Source organism: Falco naumanni, chromosome 4, assembly GCF_017639655.2.
Source record: "Falco naumanni isolate bFalNau1 chromosome 4, bFalNau1.pat, whole genome shotgun sequence".
In the NCBI taxonomy this organism is placed as follows: domain Eukaryota; kingdom Metazoa; phylum Chordata; class Aves; order Falconiformes; family Falconidae; genus Falco; species Falco naumanni.
Genome location: NC_054057.1, coordinates 69797453 through 69819362, shown reverse-complemented (window position 1 = coordinate 69819362; position 21910 = coordinate 69797453). Strand labels below are relative to the sequence as shown.

Genomic DNA, 21910 nt, shown 5'->3' with positions numbered 1-21910 from the left:
AAATTCTCACATGATCATTCAACACAGGCACCACAGTACCCCACACAAGAGCAAGCTATTAAGTCAAATCCACATATGGGTCAGATCCTACACAGCCGGTTAATGCTCAGGAAGCACTCCTACACAAATAGAGCACGGCAAGCTGACAGCATGTTAAGACACATGTCAGCTACCTCCCAGAGACACCAACTCCTTGCTCACCTCTCCCAAAGCCAGAAAAGTATAAGCTCCCTGGGCACATTTAATTTTCAGAAGTGAATGAAGCTTTTTCTCTAAGCACAGAAACTGCACATTTTCTTCCTCTGTGCCTCAGAAGGATGAGGACATTTCTAGTAGCTGGGTTAGTCAGATGAGACATGCCAGTTTGGATTAAAATGAAACTGTTAAGTCTCTGCAGCTAAGAAAACAAAAGAAGTCTGATTATAGGTACTTACAGGTACTGTGTATCTTTGTCCTGATGTAACTTACATACTCCTATACTTTCAAAGATTTTAACTGTTTTCCAAATAGGACTTTTTTCCTTGCTCTCCAAAATTAAATTCTAATTCTTATCCAGTTCTAGTTTTGCACTAGTATCATTCCACAAGCAGAAAAAAACCCTCAATATCAGAAAATGCAGAAACTTAACTTTCAAATCTTCAACCAGATTTTTTTCCACGGGGTTTGAGCTCCCTCTTGTGAGAGCAATACAGCATCCCACAATAATGGTCTGCTGGAGGAATGGACACACCACCACATAACTAACTAACACCACTTGCTCTTACGTTTAGCTGGACTACGTTAATCAGTATTTCTAAGAAATAAACAGATGCTAATTAACATTTGAATACAAGATAAAATACTGCTAGATTTCAGAATCTCTTGGTGCGGTTCAATTTACAAAAAAATGCTTTGAAGTTTTATCTTGATACTTTATAGTACTTGTTAGTTCTTGTTAAGCATGCTAACAAGCTTAATGGATTTCAATATTCAGTTGAGTGTGGGTAGAGCTCCTGGTTTTCTTTCCTAGATGCTTCTTCTATCAAAAGCTGGCTACTAGAATTTTAACACAAGATAAAAGCACCAAAATCTTCACATATTAGGCAGAAAAGGACAACTGGGGGCTTGAAGTTGTGACTATCAGTAAATTAACAGGTCACAACACAATGCCCTTGAAACAAGAAAAGAAGGGTGCAGTCGCACTTTTAAGTGTGAAAACATGCACTGGACAAAGCTTCAGCTCAACGTGATGCCCTGCAAATTAATCACCCATCTACTAATAGCTCACCAGCCTACCGCATACTCCAGATTATATTATCCTATAGCTATTCATGGACAGACAAACAGAACCGTGAGGACCAAAAGCAAGTGACAGGCAACTACTCCGCAACCTACTGCTTCCTTAATATGGCAGACCTTAACACCAAAGGAGGATGAAACAGCCATGGAACAGAATAGGCACTGTCTAAGTGCCTATCACCTACAAAGAGGTTCTTTTCCACTGAAATTTTCAAGTCAGAAGTAAATACTTGTAAGTTTGTAGAACCCACTCCCTAGAAGAATACTGGACTGAAAATTAATACTGATGATGACAAGTCCTTCAGAAAATACTCTGACCTTCAAATCCATTAGCTGGTCAATGAAGGAATCACAAAACCCTGATCAAGAAGCAGACAGTGGTCAAAATGTCCAACAATCTATCATTTACCAACTTCTCTCCTTCCCCTTCTGCTAAAGATTAGTATTTTTAATATATAAAAGATCAAAACCCAAGGAAGACACCAGCCACAGCTCTCAAAATAGCCATCAGCTTGTGCCATACATGTAACCTACTCTATGCAAGCTTTCTCACTTCTTAAACACAGGAGATTCCTCCTGGATTGTATCTTCAACAAAAGGTATAAAGTTCCCCATTTTTCATGGAAAACATTAGAAAATGTTCAGAATCCAACTGTTCAACATGATGAAATGTTTTTACTTCTGGTCTAAAACTAATTTTCCTTTGTGCCTATGTTTCCTTCTCCATCCATCTTCATAAACAATTTTCTCTGTCTTAGGTCTTCTCTGTATCTCAGCTCCTGATCCTCAGGATTTGTTTTTCTTACTGTGCTCAACTGGACTTGCACTAGCCAATGCCATGTCCCCTGAATGGATCTTACAGCATGACTTGGCTGTTATTTTTGTACCCCCTTCTCCCCCTCTTGCTTAACTTTACAGAGACAAGACAGTGAACTCCTAGTGCCACAGCTGGGGAAATAACCTTAGCCTTAAAAGACTGCAGGGCAGCAAGACAGATCAGACTCTATTCTTAGTCCATTTCAGAAAAAAGAGCCAACAAACACTGAACATAAACAGAGGTTGGGCATTTGGAGCCACAGAATTTGAACCACAGGAAGGGGTGGGGCAGGGGAGTTTGAATACAGAAATAAAAACATCTGTTCCATTACTAAGCAGTGTTTAAAAAAATATTTTCTGGTTCCCCCATAAATTTGTGTTTTGTCTTGGTCTTTTTCAAATGGAAGTGCATCTTCTACCATAAAGCAAATTTAAGCTTAATGACACTATGCTTATTAGTTACCTTTTGCAGACTACCAAGAAATAATTCACAGACTAAAAACCAAGCATGATTGTTTTCAGATCTCTACAGGAGTTTTAGAATGGCAAAACTAAAGCAGTAAAAGGACAACTGAATTGCTTGTGATTACAGAAGTATCAGCATCAGACAGATACACAACTCTCTACCCCTGACTCACAGTCATCACTTAAAAACACTGGAAAACTAAATCCATTAATAGCTCCTGAGGGATAAACCGAAGCGTGAGCAGCACAGCACCCACCCATGGTAACTAGCAGTGTGCATCCCCTTACACTTGGGAGCTCTCATTTAACAGCATAGGCCATGCTCTATCCTGCAGCAGAACCAGACATTAGAACATGCGCTAATTCAAAGAGGAATTCTACTTCATTCTGAAACACCGGGAAAGCCCTTCCCATGTTTTGGCCACTACTACAGCATCAATTTGTTGATCAGGTTTTCCATTCTGCTCTAATAGCTTGGGGTTTAGTAAGATTATGGTATTTCTCCATTGTGCACTACAGAAATGAACAGTTATAAGGAGATTATAAATGGTTCTGTTGTAAACGCATTCTGTCTAATTGGAAGTTACTAATCCACTAGTATTGCTACCAATCTTGGCACCTCTGAACACAACAGACTGAAAATTAATAAAACACAACGTACCAGTGGATTAAAATCATGAAGTTACAGCATACAAAGTGGTTAGGAGCCATTATTTCAACTGATTTCACATTTGTTTTTCCTTAACAGACTTATCTTACTAGAAAGGTTTAATATTCCTTTAAAATTAAAACAATGATTAAGTCTTTCTCACTCAAATGTTTTCCCAACTCAGACTGCAAGATTTTTGCAAAGAGATTTCTCCCTTCTTTTTTGTTCATATGTAACTTTTTGGTGAGGTAACAACCTCAATTCTTGTCTCTACATACTAAAGTACTGTAAATTCTTAGCATCACTAAACCATAAGAGTAACTATACAGGGAACCAACACTGTGAATTTGTCATTTCATATTTTTATGATTTTAACAAATGTACAGGGCACTGATTTCAGGATCCTGGAAATAAACTAGTACTTTGGAGCAGATCAAATTAAATTGTGAAACAAATCAAACTCTTTCTGAACCACAGTGGTAAAGCCAGAGAAGAGAGACAAGTACCTCATAATTTGAGAGGAAATCTAGTAATTTTGATCGAGACGAGATGTAGAGTAGTGGTGTCATCACCCGGCGAACAAACTTTTCAATATAAACAGCACTCATAGGGCCTTTGTATTCAATTGGTCCAAAACTAGTACCAAAAAAAATAATAAAACATTAAGACTTAAATTAACAATAGAGAGAGTCCCTCCTAGGGGGTGGCAGAGATAGGAGTTACATAGACAGCATGCTCAGCCTCTAGGGAGTTGCTCTCTGTGTTAATTAACAGTGGCTTCTGTTACTGACAGAGGAGTTGTGTTACCAGACTTGAAGTACAGCGCAGAAATTGCAGTGACTCTTAACGCAGTGTCTGTGGGTAGGTACAGTGTGTTGGTGGGGACAAAGGGATGGAGATCATCTCTGAGTCTCACTAAAGAAGTTGGTAAAATGCAGCTGGTAAAAATGTAAATCATATGATCATATACACATCTTTCTGCTTTGTCCAAAGTAAATACGTGTGACTTAAAAATACAGATCTGAAAAATGTCAATATTTTCACTCCATTTAAAAAAATCTTTAGAAAGTTAAACCAGTATTTTTACATAGACTTTTACAAGAACACTCAATAAAGGAGGGACCAGTCCAGTCACACTGCTGCTGAATAGACTCAGGGAGTCTACAGCTTCTCCCCCAGCCATCTGATAAAATAGTTCACACCACATTAGGTAGTGCTAAAACAGAAGGCAGGCTGAGCTTTGCAGCTACCATTTCCAGAGCTTCTCCTTCATCCCCTTGAAATCCTGCATCTGATTTATTATCTTGAGCTTGGACAAAGCATCACAGTCCAAAATGAAATCAAACACAAAAAGCATGAGGAATTGGTCCATTCCTGCTGAAGAATGTAATGGGATGCGCTTTTAAATTTAGTTTATACGTACAGACACTGAAAAATATCAAACTTGAACTGAGATACCCATACTCAGATGCTCTGAACTGGTCTTCTACAGCACACCAGATTACTCTATATCCTACACTGGTTTATTACAAACATTTGACTAAACAGCAACAGCACTGCTTCAACATGTCACATGCCCAGTACCCAGCACTCGAAGTTTAATATCTCAGGCATGAGGGATGCATATGAAGTATCAATACGAATTTACATCTCATCTTATTGCAACTCTGTTTAAGGTTACTGATAATATCCATGTGTATCTGTCTATTGTGCTGTAATTTCAAGATCAAGTAAGTTTAAGTCAATGTACATCCAAGTGGGACTGTTGAGGTTTTATTACAGTTTGAATTATGCCAGTGCCATCTGTGTCTATTCCAAGTTCAGCTGACAAAGATCGGGATTGTTCCTCCTCAATACATAAATCCCCGGAAAAAAAATCAAAACCAGCCTCTGTAACAGAAAAGAGCTGCAGTTCAAGACTAGAGTTCACAAGTAAAATGCAAGTGATAAACTACACAGCATCCAGCTCTATTGTATCTAGCATTAGAAAGTGTTTCCTTACCTTCTGCTCCACACAAAGAGGAGAAAAAAAAATACATACAAATACTAAAAAATAAAAGTGAGACTATATAAAATTTATGCAATGATATAGCAGTATCTGGAGCATTAAACAGTGTAAAGTTCAAATTTAGAAGAAAGCCTTCAATACATAGTGCCATTTAAATATGCACTTAAATTTCACAAACTCCAATAGCCTTTAAGTACACACATTATTGCTGCCACAAATTGGGACCAGTTGATATAATCCATCTACAGAGCAAGCAGACAACTAAAATGAATATATAAATTTGAATTCTTTACTTTTCATTGGAGACAGAACTTCCAGGGGATGCAGAGGCAAAAGAAAACTTCCTGGGGGACGAAGAATTGTGCTCCATGTCATTTAACTGACATTTACAGCCCTTCTTGACACCTAAGTAGCATACAGGATGAGCTTCACCCAGCATCTCCTTCTCTACAACTATTTACTAGAGCCATAAATATAACATTTTCAAAATGCAACATTTTATGCAGTATCTGTTTCCCAAAACAATAATAAAAAACTCAGACTGTACACATGAAATCTTACCTCCGATGGTATAAGTGTATCACAGGAAAATAAAAGAAATGCTTTTGCTTTCTGCATTTCCCCTGGTTCCACCAGCAATTTACAGCCACAAACAGCACCTGCAAAGCAGGTAAAAATTCACAGCTAACAAAGGGCATTACCATGACCTTCTTTATCTAACATGTATCTTTTTTTCCAATCCATTCCATGTCTTTTCTACTCAGTATTCCATACCTGGTCCGCTTAATTCTACCATATGAGTCACCTTTTTAAAACAAAAAAATAAAAATTTTTTTGGTCATTCTGCAACAGCAATCCTTTTGGTCACTTTTCTTTCTAGTTTTTAAGCTTCTTAATCTAAATCCTTCCAATTTACTTATTCATAATCCATATCAATTATGTTTTCTGCAGAGTAGAGCTCAATGAGCAGAGGTTTAGGACAGCTGTACTTGTGAAGCATTCACAGGCAACCAACTGCTAGAAAGCAGTGCCATGGCTGCAATCTTATATGATTACCAGTGTCTCCGAGGATCCTGGAACTGGAAGCAAACTCTGTAATTTCTGCTGAAGGCAGGTCAATAAATCCAAGAACACTTTACAAGAAGTAGCTTGTAGAGCTCCCCATTCAGGAGCAGAAATAACAGACAACTGACCAGGGAAAACAGGTTGCTTCCATTTACTCTAACACACTCTATGTTAAATTAAAATTCAGGTGATTGGCTGAGTTACCCCAAATTTTGAGCACTCAAGTCCTGCTGCTCACATGGGATGACAGAAACTAGCATCATCTTGGGACTAAAAAGCTATCAGGTCACATTTACTATTCGTATCTTCTCTGGAGTTACCTGGTCTGACAATCTGCTGGCCACATGTTCTATTTCTTCTCTTGCTGCAATAGACTGGCCACACCATGGCGCATAGAAGAAATACAGCACAACTTCTGAGTCCTGTCGAAGGTGATCTGCATAGTCTAATTGTCCCCGAAAAAGATCAATGACTGGAGATCTTGTGGAGAAGAAATTCACTGGAAGCTTCGCTGGCATTGTTACATCTTTTGCTCGGCTGCAGAAAGGAAATTAAGAGTGATCATTGAGACTGTACAACAGTAGTTTAAAAAGTGTGCCCAAAGACCTACTTTTTAATTTTAGCAAAGGTCATGCAATGACAAAACTTTAGAAATTGATGCAAGTGACTACAACTTACATTATCTGATTAGTTTCATGAAATACCATAAAAATCTAAAGACTGCCCTTCACAAGCTTTAGAAAGTCACACTGTGATACCATGCACTACGTTTATGGGTGTGTTAGCTCACACTCTTATTGCTGGTTGCTATAGAGCATAAAATTACCAGGAAGAGTGATTTCTTTGGATTTCTTCCCTGGCCTCATCCTCTTTTAACACTTGTACTTTAGGTAACAGCACCCTGATAAGAGAAGAGACACTGGTCGTGAAGTTTTGTGATGTGATGTTTCTACAAACAGATACTATTACCCTGGCTTACACTTTACTTCAAAGTATTCTATACTTGTATTCTTTTATATTGTATTAGAAAAAATACATAAATGCCTGTTAAGTTTATTTTACTGGTTAGAGCAGGGACTGTAAACTGTTCAGGGCCCATTTCCTCTTCAAAGTAAGAGCAGTATTAACAAATACAAAGTCTCTATTTAAAGAAATTATGACAGATTAAGTTTCTTCAGATAAATTAGTTTGACTAATAATACCAAGAACGTAAAACAAATACTCAGGAAACCACTTCCTATCAAAACAGCAATCAATCAATTTAGAACTTGGCATTTTCAAGGTGTTCAGAAGTTGTTATTGTATAAACTGCCCTAAATGCAAGTGAATGATCATATTCTTCTTTTTATTATTATCTCAATTCCAAAGTTTTCCACTAGCTATATTTACATTAGAGCAAGTCAGATTAAAAACTAGGCAGCAACAGTGTAATACTCAATTCTGCCACTGTTCTTTATGTGACAGGAAGCTTTAGGGCACACTGTGCATTCCTTTACCTCGTAACACAACAAGAAGCTAATACAAAAACCATTTCATCTGATATTTGATCCTTCTCGGGTTACAAATGATGCAGTTGTAATAAAATTATTGAGACCCAAACACTGTCAAACTGTTAAGCAGCCTCCTAACAACACTGCCACATTTTCAAACTTTACAATCATTCTGGTTTGTCAGAAGTACCTTTGGGCTTACAATACAGCCCACAGAAGCCACAGCTCTTCTCTCACTTCCAGGTTACTAAGCGTAAACTTAAAGCTCAACATTTAGAAAATATACTGGGAATGATTCTTAGAGATTATGGAAATACTTAATTCATACGTAAGAGCCAGTATTTGCTTCAGAATCCAGAATTTTGAAAATACTAACTGGTTCCTCATGTTTACAATTCATTTATTGCACTACTGAAAAAAAATTACATTTTCACACACAGATGGCCAACACTCTAGTTTCTTCTATGGGCTTCTACCTTTGTCCCTTCCCTTCTCCCCCAGTCATAACCTAGCACCTCCTTTTCCAGCCCTTAGGTTCTTATGTCACTTCATAACCAACACCTCCGGTTCCCGACTCCTGCACCCTGCGCTTACCCAAGCTGCTAGCTTCTCCCGGTGATTCCTAACTGCCAGCTGGACAGGACACACCACCGATGCACTATGGCTCTAATTCACAGGTCAGCACACCTGGATTAGTTGCTAAAAGCGAAACGCGGCAGCTAAGTGTTGATCTCACACTAACGTGTACTTCTTCAGAGATACTAACTAGAATTTCTCCTCCTCTTTAACTAGTTTAATGAAAATGAACGACCTAAATATGTTTAAAACTACTGTTTTCTACAATGAATTAAACTGAAAGTGCACAAAAGAGATACAGCATAAGCCTTAAAAATGCGATACAAAATTGGCTCCACATTGCATGAAACCATAAAACATACCAACAGAAGTCCCATGACATGAATGAGTCAGAAACTATGTGGCTACCTTCAAATATGAAAAAGCCTCCAGTAATTATTAAAGAACAAAACACAATACATCAATAGTTAGCAGCTTCCTAAGCTGACTTGCTCTGTAGCGTCTCCCTCTGCAAAACCAAATGCATAACACAGCACTGCCATGCAGTTCCCAGGTTTACAAACAGAATAGTGCTCCGAACCCCTAAAAATTATGCAAGTGTAAACTGAGGATTACAGAATAAACGATTGTGCAAACACAATCATCAAATACTGTCTATTAAGATACTGATTGCGTTATTTACCTGCTGCACGGAGCCTATAAAACCTTAAACCTCATTTCAACAGAACAACCTGGTAATAAAGAAAAGCAGCTGCAAGCGCCTGTAGGATCAGCCCCTTTGACTGCAAGGTCCTCAGAGCGGGGTTGTCTGGAAAGTCATTTGCATAGTGCCAGAAATCATTCAGGTTCTAAACCACAAGTTGCCCGTAACAGTACGTTCAGCCAGGCTTCATTTGGCTATTCCCCGAGCCACTATAAACCAGCAACACCTCAAGCCCCACCAAAGGATTGTGCTGTAAAGGCATTTTCCCTTTCCACACTTTTTATCCACCGGTCTCCAGAAGTCCCATGTTGCAGCCGTAGGGACGGCACCGTGGGGCTGCGAGCGGCGCCGGAGAGAGAGCCCCGCGCCGTCCCCGCCGCGCCACGCGTGGGCGCCCGCCCCCCCGCCAGCCCCGACACGCGTGTCTGCGCACAGCGGGCGACCCACCGAGCCAGCGCACCCCTTCACACACGGTAAAGCGACCTTTGACACTTTGAACAGCTGTTCACAATTACGTTTAGTCACAATTGTCACTGGTTCTCACAAACCACCTCCCCATTTAAAGGTACCGCGTTCTTCTTTTTTCCACCCCACAAGTTCTGTGGGGAGGGGGCTTTGTTAGCAGGGGGCTTCCTTTGCTCGAGGGTGGATCTTTAAGCATGCTAATATGGACAGTTCCCACGCACTTGAAGTAATTTCTGTTTGGTCTCATTAACCACTTGATTCTCCTGGAGCTTACCTTCTGGTGCCCCAGCTTGACACACTTACGGTGTGTGCTCCTTCTCCCAAGGCCATTGTTTTGTTAACCACTTATAAGGATTAACTAACTTCCCTGGTTTTCAAATTCTTGTTTTTCACTATAGATATTTACATATTTCTTTTTTCTCTTTAAGTAATTGTTACCAATAGCTACACATGGAATTATCACCCTTGAGTGTGTCTATGTTTCTGACAGCAACAGAACAGGGAATACTTTCCTGATACTAGTTTACCTTTTTAACTACAATCTGAAAAGCCAAACCCCTTGAATCAACCTTCCTGTAGAGTACAGGGTGGTGAGAAGCACATTCCAAGCACATTCCATTTGTGAGCTTTCAAACACGGCTAGCAGTAAAATAAAAGGAGCATGCAGGTTTTAAATAAAAGGGGAGCAGGAAGAAAACAGAAGCACCATTGTAAGTGCAAAACGACAACAACAAAAAAATCCATTCAATAGACAGTAAAACAGGGAAGTAGTTAACTTCAGAAATCCTTCACCATACGTTCGGTAATATGACAAGAGCTTTACACTTTAATCTAAATTATCCAGTCACTGCAAGACAAGACTGCCAGGCAGAGGCACCGCTGCTCATAGAGCAACTCACATACAGGCTTAAAATTCACTCCGGCTCAAACCATACATCCTGTGCAGGCAGGTGAGAAAAGAAGGCCTCACTACTTTTCAGAGGCATTACCTGTGAATCAAGCACTTCTTGGAATAAAAATTTGTCAGATTTTGCAGAACAGGACAGTAATCAGATCCTTATGGCCTTTTCCCACTCACTCAATTAAAACCCAAATGCAGTAAATGTTCTTAAATTACTCTACTTGTAAATTAAGGACTTGCGGCACGGCACCGCTGCCTTGGCCTAAAGCATGGAACCGGCTAAAGCATGGAGCTGCTGCCTTGGCCTAAAGCCCCCCAGGCCACACAGGCCCCAGCCCCCACAGCCCCAGGCTCCCACGCGCAGGAGCCAAAGGCACCGTGTGGCGAAGCCAGCTCCGGCTCCCACCAGATCGGGGTGGGGGTGGGGGGTAAAGCCGCACAGTGCCTCCCTATCTGAAGCAGGTGCAGGTGACTGGGGTGCCACCACGAACGGGAGCCAGAAAAGACCTGCCGCTCCCCACGCTGCACCCCCAGCCGGCTGAGGAGAGGGGCTCAGCCCTTTCATGGCTACGCGGGGTACGAGCAGCTCTCTGGGCTGGAGGAAACCAGCGTTTTCCAGAAAGCGCCTGTCCCTCAGGTGCATGTGCAGCCACGCGCCCACCACCACACCCCAACGCCCTCGGTCAAGGCGTGTGTGTCCCAAAGCCACCGCCGCTTCTTCCCGCCCAGGGCCCTGCGCAGGGAGCAGGGCGCTCCCCCTGCCCCGGTAGCCGCTGCCCTACGCAGGGCGCTGGGGCCCGCGTCCCCGCCGCCACACGCCGCCGAGCTGCGACGGTGCCCGCCCGCCACACGGGCCCGGCCAACGTTGCCATGGCGATCGCATGTCGTCGGGCCCAGCAGGAAGATGTCTGCCTGCCCCTCAGCCGGTCCGGCCCCGCGCGGAGCCCGCCCACAGAGCGCGGGGCGCCGCCACAGCGGGCACCAGGGGTCGCGCCCCGGGCGGTCACCGGCCCCGCCGCCGGCAGTTCCGGCCCGGCCGCCGGGGCACGCACCCCAGCCGAACCGCGCCCGCTCCCCTGAGGCCGCCCCCCCCCCCTTCGTTACCTGCAGGTGACTTTGAGGGCGACGAGGAAGGCGCAGCCCAGCACGATGGCTGCGCCGCACAGCAGCTCGGGCCGCCGCGCCATCTGGGCGGCGCGGGGCCGCAGCCGAGGGGCAGCCGCGGGGCCGGAGCCGCCGCATAACGACATCGCCCCCGGCCGAGGCGGGGAGCCTGCGGGCAACGGGCCGCTCCCGCTCGCACACGTCTCCCTACAGCCCGCCTGTCATCCGCGCCGGGGCGGCCCCTCCGCGGGCGAACCCGCCGCCGCCACGTCGCGCCGCCCGAGCAGGCGCAGAGGCGGCCGGGGCAGGCGGCACCGCGGGGCGGGGAGCTGGGGGGGGGCGGCCCGCCGGCGGGAGAGGCCCGGGCCCCTCCGCGCGCTGCCCGCCCGCAGCCTCGGGAAGGGGGGCCGGGGGTCCCCATGGCACGGCCGCAGCCACCCCCCCCCCTCCCCGGGATCGGCGGGGTCCCCTCCAGAAGCGACCACCCCCCACCCATACTCCCCGCAGCAAAACAGTAAAGATTTCACACTGTCCTTACAGAACAAGGGTTTCATGTTTAGTTTGGTCTAGAATTACTTCCAATAATTTACAGAGCACTTACATTAAACAGTGAAAGCATGAAATTGAGAAAACAATTCAGAAAGGCACACGATACAGTCTGGTTGTCACATAACGGTGTCCATAGCACTCTACGTCAACCTCCGTTTATTACAATGGAAGAAAACGGGCATTGCATACTCCCTATGCATACTGTACATCCCGTTCCACGAACTCCAGCCCAGCCTGTAAGGGAACAGCCACCTCGCAGGTTCCCCCGGCCCTGCCCAAAACATGGTTAGTATTTGTTGTGCTTTTCCTTCAGGAAAGCAAAAGGGACACAGCACCCAGGTTCATCATGTGTATGAGCATCACTGAACTTTGGTTCAATACCGTTTACATACACAATATATGGCCAATGACTACATTCAAACTACTGAAGTCATTCTTAAAGCTCTTCTAATTATATAAGGTCAGCCAACAACAGAGAAAAATACTCTCAAGAGGATGGAGACATCAGTCATGGGGAAAAAAAAGAAACTAGCTTTAGCTCTTTCAAATGAATGGCTGAAAGCAGCTTAGTTTTTTTAAAAAAAAAACACAAACAAAAAACCCCCCAAAAAAACCAAAAACCACACAACAAACAAAATTAAGCCAAACCAAGCAAGCTGAAAGTACAATCTGCAGAGAAGCCAAAACACAACAGAAGCTCCAGCGACTGTAAAGCCCAAAGGCTCGTCAGCCAGATGTCACCTCGGTCCATGAATGGTTTTCCACTTCCCCGAGTCTGCAGGAACCGCCATCCGACATCCCATCCACCCTGCCGCAGAGGCTGTGCTTCGTGCCCAAGTTAAAAGCCTGAAAACGTCCCAGCACTGCGTAGCTCCAAAATGCTTGTCTACTTCTCAAGTTATTAGTTGGCCGTTTTTGTTATTGCAGTGATGCGATGAGCTAATGACAATACAGAAAACTGCAAACAAGTAGCTGGAGGCACAAATACCAACTTACTAAAATTTTAGCTACAGGTGCTGAAGCTTTTGCTAATAGGCAAATCATTGTTTGCTTGTTTTTACAAAATCTCAAGCCTGAGAGGCTACATGCAGAAAACAGCTTTGTGTAAAGTTCTCTTTATTACAGGCAACATTAGTCCATACAATAATACACAATACTGACATACAAGTGTAATCTTTCAAAATCATCATTTAAACAGCAAAGACCAAGAAACAGAATTTTAACTACTTCATTTTCAAAAATTAATATGTTTTTCCTCCCAAGATCCTTTTTCAGTAAATTATATTGAAACATACAAATAGAGAAAAAATACCCATTCAACATATATTGTAGTTAAATGGTTATTTTGTTTAAAATCTTTAATAAGAAAATCCTTTTTAGCAACCTACATATAGATAAGTAACAAACTTTGTTTTAAACAGATCCTCTCCATTAAAAGATCTGAAGAATTTTCATCCATCATTTTCTTCTTAGCCCATAACACTCTCTTTTGCAATACCTTGATACCTTAAAGTTTTTCAACTGAAGGACTGATACTAGGGGGCTTCCTAGATAGTACAACCTCTCTTCCCCCCCCCCCCACTTCTATTTCCTAACTTTCTGTCCAACAGAAGGTGAGTAAGCACATAATACTTCAGATTTTTTTTTAATCACCACTCTGTTTCATGAGAGCATAGACAGGTCTGCTCAATCCCCCTAAATCTACTATATTTTGCTGTTCAGGAGGAACAATATATGCCAATAAAAGCAGAAAACCTGCAGCTTTTCTGTCACATGCTTTTGATTATTGTCAAATTTTCTGGCTTATGCTTCCAGCTGATAACATGTATGTGTCATCTCAGTATTAGTTTAAATCTTTAAACAAAAAACTATATTTTCCAAAGTCATTATCACTGGGAGCAATCAAGTGGTCTTTTCTTGCTTTGCTGAGCTTCATTCTTAGAACTTGTCTTCGTTCTTCCCACTCATGGAGTTCAGCATTTCCATGGGCAAATTTACAGTTGTTTCCTTCAGTGCAAGTACCAGCCATATATCTGTTAAGACAGATTTCAAATAGTGTTTTCACAGAATTATCATGATCAATATTGTATCTAAGTATTTTCTTCTGGTCACGTTTTTCAAATACACTAAAAATATTAAGGAAAAAACCCTGGAAGAGTACTTTAAGTAAGTAACAATACTAATTCCGTTCAGCATTTGATTATATTTTTTTCCCAGCTGCTAAGTATTTATAAAGGACAAAAGATAGCTCCTTTCTTTGTTCTTCATGCTCCTACTTTATTGACTCATTTCACGCTTGAAACCTTTCATTTCATCAGGTCAAATTATCAGGTAAATGAATACCTTATCTTTTAAGTCCCTAAGCTAAAGAACCACCATTGTTAAAAAAAAACAAATTAACTACCCTTTGTTAACTAAATTTTGGGTTTAGGTACTCAGTATGACTTAATCTGTTTTATCCTAGTATTTTTTACTAAGTTACAAGCACACCAGTTTGTATTCACTTTATACAGCACATCAACGGTTATTAGCATTCAAAACATAAAATACATTTAGGATGTTATTAAAAATTTAGTAAGGGGATGCATGTAAGGTTCCACGCAGACTGCAAACAAAAAATAACTCGCTTTATATGCTGTGCAATTTCTCAAGATCTCGAAGTCATTCAAAACCTTTAACTTTAAATGGAGTAACAAAGGTATTCATACCAGTCAAGTGAATCTTAACTCCAGAATGCAGATCCCAAAGTTTTTAGCCTTCCAAAACTATTACAACAGTGAAAATAACTTTCAACAGATTTGCAAAAAAATCAACTGCAGTCAGGAAAACAGGCTGCAGTTCAGAATTAAAGGGAGCAGCAAACATACAACCAATGCTGGGGAAAACCAACATGTATTGGAAGTTCTCTTCCACATGTTCATAAACGACTTCCAATAGCAAATACTCAACTCTAACAGATCTGTTTTGATGCTAACAACATTTCTACTTGCCTTAAAGTGCCCATATCACTGTCCAGCTAGGTACTGTTCTTGTGTTCCATGGGTAATTAATATATAGATGCCTAAGTAAACTTGCAATAATACCAGCAATATTTTATGCAGCTGCAGTAAACTTGCAACCATTGAATAACATCACATAAGCAATTAATTCGGTTCCACAATTAGGCACCTTGTCACTCCCTGAGTAATAATAGTAAGTGTTAAAATACCATTAATTGCTTAATTTCTTCTTGAAAGATGCATGCAAAACAAGAAATACTACAAACACTGTCTGTCAACCGCCTTAATTATTTATACTATGAACTGTCATTTTTCAGCATTTTTAACATCTTAAAAACCACATACCTATCACAAATGCTAAAATATCCCGTTGGAAAGCGATACTGCCAGCAGTTTTGATCGTCCTCAGTGTGGAAAACCTTCTCTTTATGCTTTTCAGAAGAAATGTGACCTTGCCATTGCTTCTCACTATTACAGTTCTTTCCACACATCCAACAGTGAAAATCCACCTGTTTTACAGGGAATTTGAAAACAAAACATTGAGAATTCAATACTGTAACCACAGAACTGCTCCTAATACATTTTGAACATTTTCTTTATGTTGGCCTGTAAATTGCTGTTTACCTAAAGAGATATAGTTATTTAAACAATCACCTGAGGTTTACGATCTCCACTGGCTTTACAGTGTCAGTTAAAGTCTGCATTTAGTGTAGCTAGCTACCACCTAAGGAAGCACCAAGAAATTAAGGGCAACAATGTATGTTACTGGTTGCGGGGGGAATAAAAGGCAAAACAAAAACCCACAAGTTTGAATTTGGAGTTATACCTATGATTACTTACTGTAACTTCAGCATAGTCAGTCGGCATGTGAATTTGCTTCCCATTCTCTTTGTTTGCCTGTGCAGCTGTATCATCTCCTTTTTCTGGTTTTTGACTTTTTAGCCATATGTCATACAACTGCTCCAAGTCTTGAACTAATGAGAGCAGAAGCTAAAATAAGTAATTAGCAATTAAGGCAAGAGTTTGAGAATGCTAGATGAATGATTTGAGTTTGCAAGCATAATTCAGTCCCCACCTATTGTAAGAAGGAAAAAGGAAGGACACAATATAGACAGTTGCACAGTTTAGAGACAAGAGCCAAGAGCAGTATGAATCTCTGGCTACTAACCAAGACCCATTTCTGCCTACCTAGGGGAAGTAAGATGTTACACATTTCTGAACAGGCACCCAAAGTACAGGTAACAATTGTGCCACCAGGTAACAACTGTGCTGCTGTGAATCAACACCTCAATTTCGAAGTACTAATATAAACTATGCTACAGTTCTTTGTAAATTTAGCCTGCTTTCTTGCAGACCATGATATTATCATTTATGTCATTTATTACTCTTGATTTCTGATTTTTCAGTTCTACCCAGTAATTTGCTCTTCTACTTACTGCTGTTCTCCTTCATATAGGTCCACATCTCTCTTTCCTCAGGACTGTGAGCAAATGAGCAGTTTCCATCATACTGACACTTCTTGCCTGAAGCAATATGATTGCACAACTGGAATGTGAATAAAAAAAAAAAATCCTTATGAATATAAAGTAAAATAGATGATAGTAGAAAATGGTTTGGGTTTTGATTTTTTTTTTCCAGTCTTGGCTAGTGTTCCCCCTCCCAATCAGACACGTATTTGTTGTCAGGCTCTGGAACAGGCTGCCCAGGGAAATGGTTGAGTCACCATCCCTGGAGGTGTTCAAAAGATGTGCAGATGTGGCACTTAGGGACATGGTTTAGTGGTGGACTTTGCAGCACTAGGTTAACAGTTGGACTCAATGATCTTAAAAGTTCTTTCCAACCTAAACAATTCTATGATTTATTTCACATTAAAAAAAAATCATCTTCATTTTATAAAAACCTCATGTATTGTAGTTAGAAAGAACAAACTGCTGGAAGCAAGTACTATGGCTGTTTTTTGCCTCTGACCAGATTACCAAACCACAGATACGTTTGAACTCTTTCTGAAATATTTACTGGAAATAGTAAGAACTTGGTTAAATCACTTTAAAAAGTTATTAACTTCCAGATGAGAAAGGGCTTCAGTAATAACGTGTGAGATCAGTGCTCTTCAAAGGCTGAATTCTGTAGAAACACTATAAATATATTCCCACCAACTCCCACGGGAATTTCTGCAGAACTGACTAAGTCAGCCCAATTGCCAGTATTTTCCAGTTATTTATTTTCTTCACTAAAAATTTTGGCTTAGGTTAACATACATCAAATTGCAGAGGCACTTGTTTCTTTGCGGGAAGAGGACGAATGGTCATCCACTTCTTACGTTCATTAGACATTACTAGCACCACACGGCGATCTTTGGTCCATCTACAAACCAGATGCATTCAATGAAAGAAAATATATTAAAAAAAGGACACACAGTGTACACAGAAGCAGAACCAAGAAACCCCAGAAAGGTTCTTTATAAAGCTTTCACCACATATTTGAGATTTAACTAAATTCTACTGAAACTTTACCGTAACTGATAATTAAAAAAAAACCAAAGCAAACAGCCAAAGTGTTTCTCCTTACCAATTATTAACATACTACAAAAACTACTGTGTTCTGTTTCAGCATGACTTTTTATTTCCTTGTATGACTCCTTCCCAAGCAGTAACAAAGTTTGCCAAAAGAGGTTTTAAACGGCTGACAGAGTAAAATTTTCACAGTTTGGTCTTACTTACGGGTGTCTGGCCTTTGCACTACAGTACTTTTTGTTTCTGTCTGGCTCATTAACTTGACCATTTCTCCAGCACTGACCACAAACAAACTTCATCTTCAAATTAAGTGATCCATACTTCATTTGGTTCCCAAGGATCTTAAGCCAAAAAAATAACAACAACAATAAAAGGTATTTTGTATCTGCACAGAAATTCATACACAATCATGAATTCCAGAAGCAGACGCTACACTGCATGCCTTGTAATAGTTTAGCTTCTAATTTCAAACCAGACATTTCTTTAAAAATGCATTTTTATTTACCTGATTTCTGATTTAGGTGTAGGTACCCAGAATTTGTGATAATATATACAAACTAAACACATAAAAGTCCTACATATTGAAGAGTTAATTAATTGCCCTATGGCAGCTGACTTTGAAATTATATTTAGGTTTTAAATCCACCTATGACAGAAAAAGTGAAGTAAAAAAAGAGCTGCATAAAAGCAAAGCAGGTATTTTAGTGTGAGTGAGCAAGCTGAAGAAAGCCTAAAGTGAAAGATTATTGGAAGAGAGCATTAAAAAAGTAATTTCTAAAATAAGCTACATTATACACAGAGACAGAAAAAGAATTATCACCAAAGTCACTGTGGCATTAGTTTAATGGAAAAATGAAAATACCTGTGATCCATGTGCACTAGCTTCCATGTTCTGCCAGTATTTCTTTGATTCTTGAACAATAGTATCATGCAAAATACCTATAAAGAAAGGGGGAAAGTTCTTCAGCACTTACAACTGTTGTAGAATTACACACATGCTCAAACTGGAATGCTACTGAAGCCCCAAAGTTTTTATCCATTTTTCTTTTTATATATTGTGTACATACACTCAGGCACTCACCTGTGGGTGTAGACATATTTCCACATCCATACACACACACACACATATACACTGAAGAATCACGAGAGCCTCCAAACCAGAAAAACTGTATGTATCACATCAAAAAGCAAACATCAAAGTTTGTTAAACTGCAGAATGCTCAAATAAGTTAAGATGCATGTTTGAGTATTTATTTAAACATAATGTACTAAAGCCCTAATGACAATCTAATTAGAAAAGCTACACTTTATTACAGACCACAGAAAAACTACCCAAAATGCAAGCTAACAGACACCAGATTGCTTCTGCCTTCCTTACAAAGATTTTAAACAAGCCCTTGTTGATTAGGTTCTGTTCCAAAAAAAAAAAAATTCTTACTAATGCTTTGTATAAGGTTCCTATTGGAGCTATACACTGTTCACATACACTGTAACATTTACTGCACTCATTCCACATAAATACAGACTGTCACCTGTGTTTGGATTTGAGGATCAGTAAAATGTTTCTTTCCTAAGGTAGCATTCCTTTTACTTGCCACACCTTACACTCACAAGAGGAGCCTCATTCAAAGAGCAAAGACTGAGTTTTTGCTGACTTTGGCAAAGCATGACTGCGTGAACACATCATAAAATAAAAAATATGCCTCCTGTGGCACATCAAGTTTCTTGGAGAACCCAACCCCTACTTCAAAATAGAATAGTGTAAGCGTTTTCTATCCTTGCCTTTGTAGGGGTGGCTGGTAAGAAAATGACTATTTTACTTTCACATAGAAACTTCTAAAGGCTCATCCCAGGAGAGACAGAACAGGGAATAGGCAAAGAAAGCCATCTCTTGCCTCTGTTTGATTTCCTTCCTCCAAAATGTTCAGGTCAGTATGAGATCTCATGTCAGTTTACCTGAGCAAGAATCTAGACAGAAGGGTGCAGCAACAAGGAGCCTCTTCTTCAAAGAACAGGCAGACAAGGATAAATCACAGACGTAAAGGGGCAAAACCACCAGAAACACTGTAACACACTGGGATTGCAAAATTTTCCTTTTTTCCTCTGTGCATCACAATGATCCAACATGATTACTTAATCAGTGAAGTACTGCTCTCATACAGAGCCAGGTAGGAAGAATGAGCAACTGTTACATGCTACAAATTATTTACCACTAACAGGTCAATTGCTTTTTCTAAAAAAAAAAAAATAATAAAAAAATAAAGTCAGTCATGGAGAGTTTGGAACTCATGACCAAGAAATGGACTGTAAGTACAGATATGTCATTCAAAAGCTATCCACTAGAAATGAAGCAGTAAAATTTTTTATCTTCACAGAAGCCAACAAAAACAAGCAAGATCAACAAAAAGCAGCCTAAATGTCCTTCGTAAGCAAGAACAGAAAAATAGTTAAGCTTTATCAACACATACACTAATGAGAGCCACAGTAACAAACTGGAAAGATTTCTTTTCTGGCTCACTATGTAAGAATATCAGAATGGCACTAAGCTAAAAGAAAGGTTTAACTGTGGAAAAACTTGACTCTTGTACTGGGGGATGCAGGGAAACAATGGCAAAAAATTAATATTTCAGGTTTTTGTTTCAGTGCTCTGTGAAAAAGAAATTTGATCAGTATCTTCCAAACTTTGAAGGTTTAAAAATAAAAACAAATCTAGTTCGATTTAGATTTAATATCTACTCAAGACTTCTAGTTTTGTTCCAAGGAAAAAAAAAATCTAATCATATTGAGTAGTTTTGACAGTTTTTATTACCAAAAACTTGCTAATTTTGAATAGCTAGTAGCCTACTCAGTACTTTTCATCATGTTTACATTACTATTTATTGAATATGCTGTATCGAAGATTCCAGCAAATCACTAAGTGAATGCAGTGATTCCAACATGCTAATTTCATAAGGGAGGCGACACAAGGAAGAAGCAGCATTACAATGAAAAGTGAGCATTTTACCAAACATACCTGTTTCCTTTTGCATTATCCAGACTTTAAGCTCTACCAGACTGTGAGCATAAAAGCATTTATCCTCTCGTAAACAGCCATAATGCACCTCGTGCCTGCAAAGGTCAAGCTGACATCGAACTTGAAAAGGGCGGATTTTCGAATATTTCACCATAGTTTCTCGCAAAATGTGGACAAGGCACCTGTTTTGAAAACAGTGTTTTAGATACTGGTTAAAATTAATTTGCTCATGTGTGGAAAACCATGTAAAATAACCATCCTCCATCACAGCTTATTCAAATGTCTTTTTAACACTTTTAACTTGAAATCAGAAAGCCAAAAAAGGTTCCAGAAGGAAGTAGCATCTAATTATCATTTCTAGGCTGAGTAAACCAGTATCACAAAACAGTACTCTGGTGAAATCCAGAGGTCCCTCTTCTGCAAAGCATTACTGAATTCAATCCAGCTGGATCACCGGGTTCCAAGAGGGAAAGCATATCATGTCCCCTTTCAAGTATATATCCTGACCTAATTACAAGTATTTATTCTTTTGTAGAGCACCATTAAAGAAAGAGTTGATGCATCACTGTAACAGCCTAGCTCTTACAGCTGTAACGTTTCCTCAGTATAGGGGAGTACAAACAAAGTAATTAAACTGCTCCCACTTACGTTACCATCATATAAAAATATGTAAGTCTATTAATTCTCCAAAACTTATTTAATAAAGACACTTTCCCATGCTTTTTTATCAACTGTATTAATAAAGAACACGGTCTACTTGAGACACTGTAATTAAGGTAAACCTGTTCTTAACAGAGTTAAAACTACAGCAAAATAAGCAAACCAGACTGAAGAAAGAGCAAACATGAATTCCTATATTAATTTAACATCACACATCAATTTACATCAATGCAGCTCAGTGGTAGATGAGCTATTAACAAACTGACACTAAAACCGTCAGATTCAAACATGAGGGTGGATGCACTAATTTTTAATGCACTAATAAAAACCATACTTCTCTTTTAATTCAGTTACATGAGACAAACCTTGTTCACAAAGTTTGACTTCTCAATACCGCCAAAGCATAACAGTCTGTTACCAAGGACGAGAAGTTCATTAACAGGTAAGAAATCGAAGTCAATATTTAAAAAATGCTGTGAAACCTGTGCTTTTAATTTGAAACAAAGAGATGGTATTTCAGACATACTTGTTATCTTCAAAGTCATGCATAGCAGGATGAGAACAAGAAGATGAGTTATCCTTGTTCCTTTTGCTTATTATTCTGGGTTTGTGATCAAAACATTTCTGGAATACAAAAACAGACAATTATAGCTTAT

At 40.1% G+C, this 21910-nt stretch overlaps 2 protein-coding genes across 8 annotated transcripts in view; both read right to left on the bottom strand.

The window, feature by feature from the left end:
* TXNDC11 (thioredoxin domain containing 11) overlaps positions 1 to 11750 on the bottom strand; it is a 41322-nt gene extending 29572 nt beyond the window's left edge. For 3 of the 5 annotated variants that reach the window (XM_040589708.1, XM_040589709.1, XM_040589706.1), the window contains exons 1-4: positions 11521 to 11750; positions 6602 to 6818; positions 5778 to 5875; positions 3715 to 3844 (exon numbers count right to left, since the gene is read on the bottom strand). In XM_040589708.1, coding sequence (XP_040445642.1) covers positions 3715 to 3844; positions 5778 to 5875; positions 6602 to 6818; positions 11521 to 11666 — 591 coding nt within the window. In that variant the 5' untranslated portion in view covers positions 11667 to 11750. Of the gene's footprint in view, positions 1 to 3714; positions 3845 to 5777; positions 5876 to 6601; positions 6819 to 8365; positions 8389 to 11520 lie in introns of those variants that run through there. The other 2 variants (XM_040589710.1, XM_040589711.1) reach the window with 2 other exon arrangements.
* Positions 11751 to 13168: 1418 nt separating this feature from the next.
* The window catches only part of ZC3H7A (zinc finger CCCH-type containing 7A), a 28982-nt gene continuing 20240 nt past the window's right edge, over positions 13169 to 21910 (bottom strand). For 2 of the 3 annotated variants that reach the window (XM_040589703.1, XM_040589704.1), the window contains exons 15-23: positions 21781 to 21878; positions 20595 to 20776; positions 18444 to 18520; positions 17789 to 17922; positions 17327 to 17432; positions 16505 to 16613; positions 15909 to 16042; positions 15414 to 15577; positions 13169 to 14102 (exon numbers count right to left, since the gene is read on the bottom strand). In XM_040589703.1, coding sequence (XP_040445637.1) covers positions 13913 to 14102; positions 15414 to 15577; positions 15909 to 16042; positions 16505 to 16613; positions 17327 to 17432; positions 17789 to 17922; positions 18444 to 18520; positions 20595 to 20776; positions 21781 to 21878 — 1194 coding nt within the window. In that variant the 3' untranslated portion in view covers positions 13169 to 13912. Of the gene's footprint in view, positions 14103 to 15413; positions 15578 to 15908; positions 16059 to 16504; positions 16614 to 17326; positions 17433 to 17788; positions 17923 to 18443; positions 18521 to 20594; positions 20777 to 21780; positions 21879 to 21910 lie in introns of those variants that run through there. The other variant, XM_040589705.1, reaches the window with a different exon arrangement.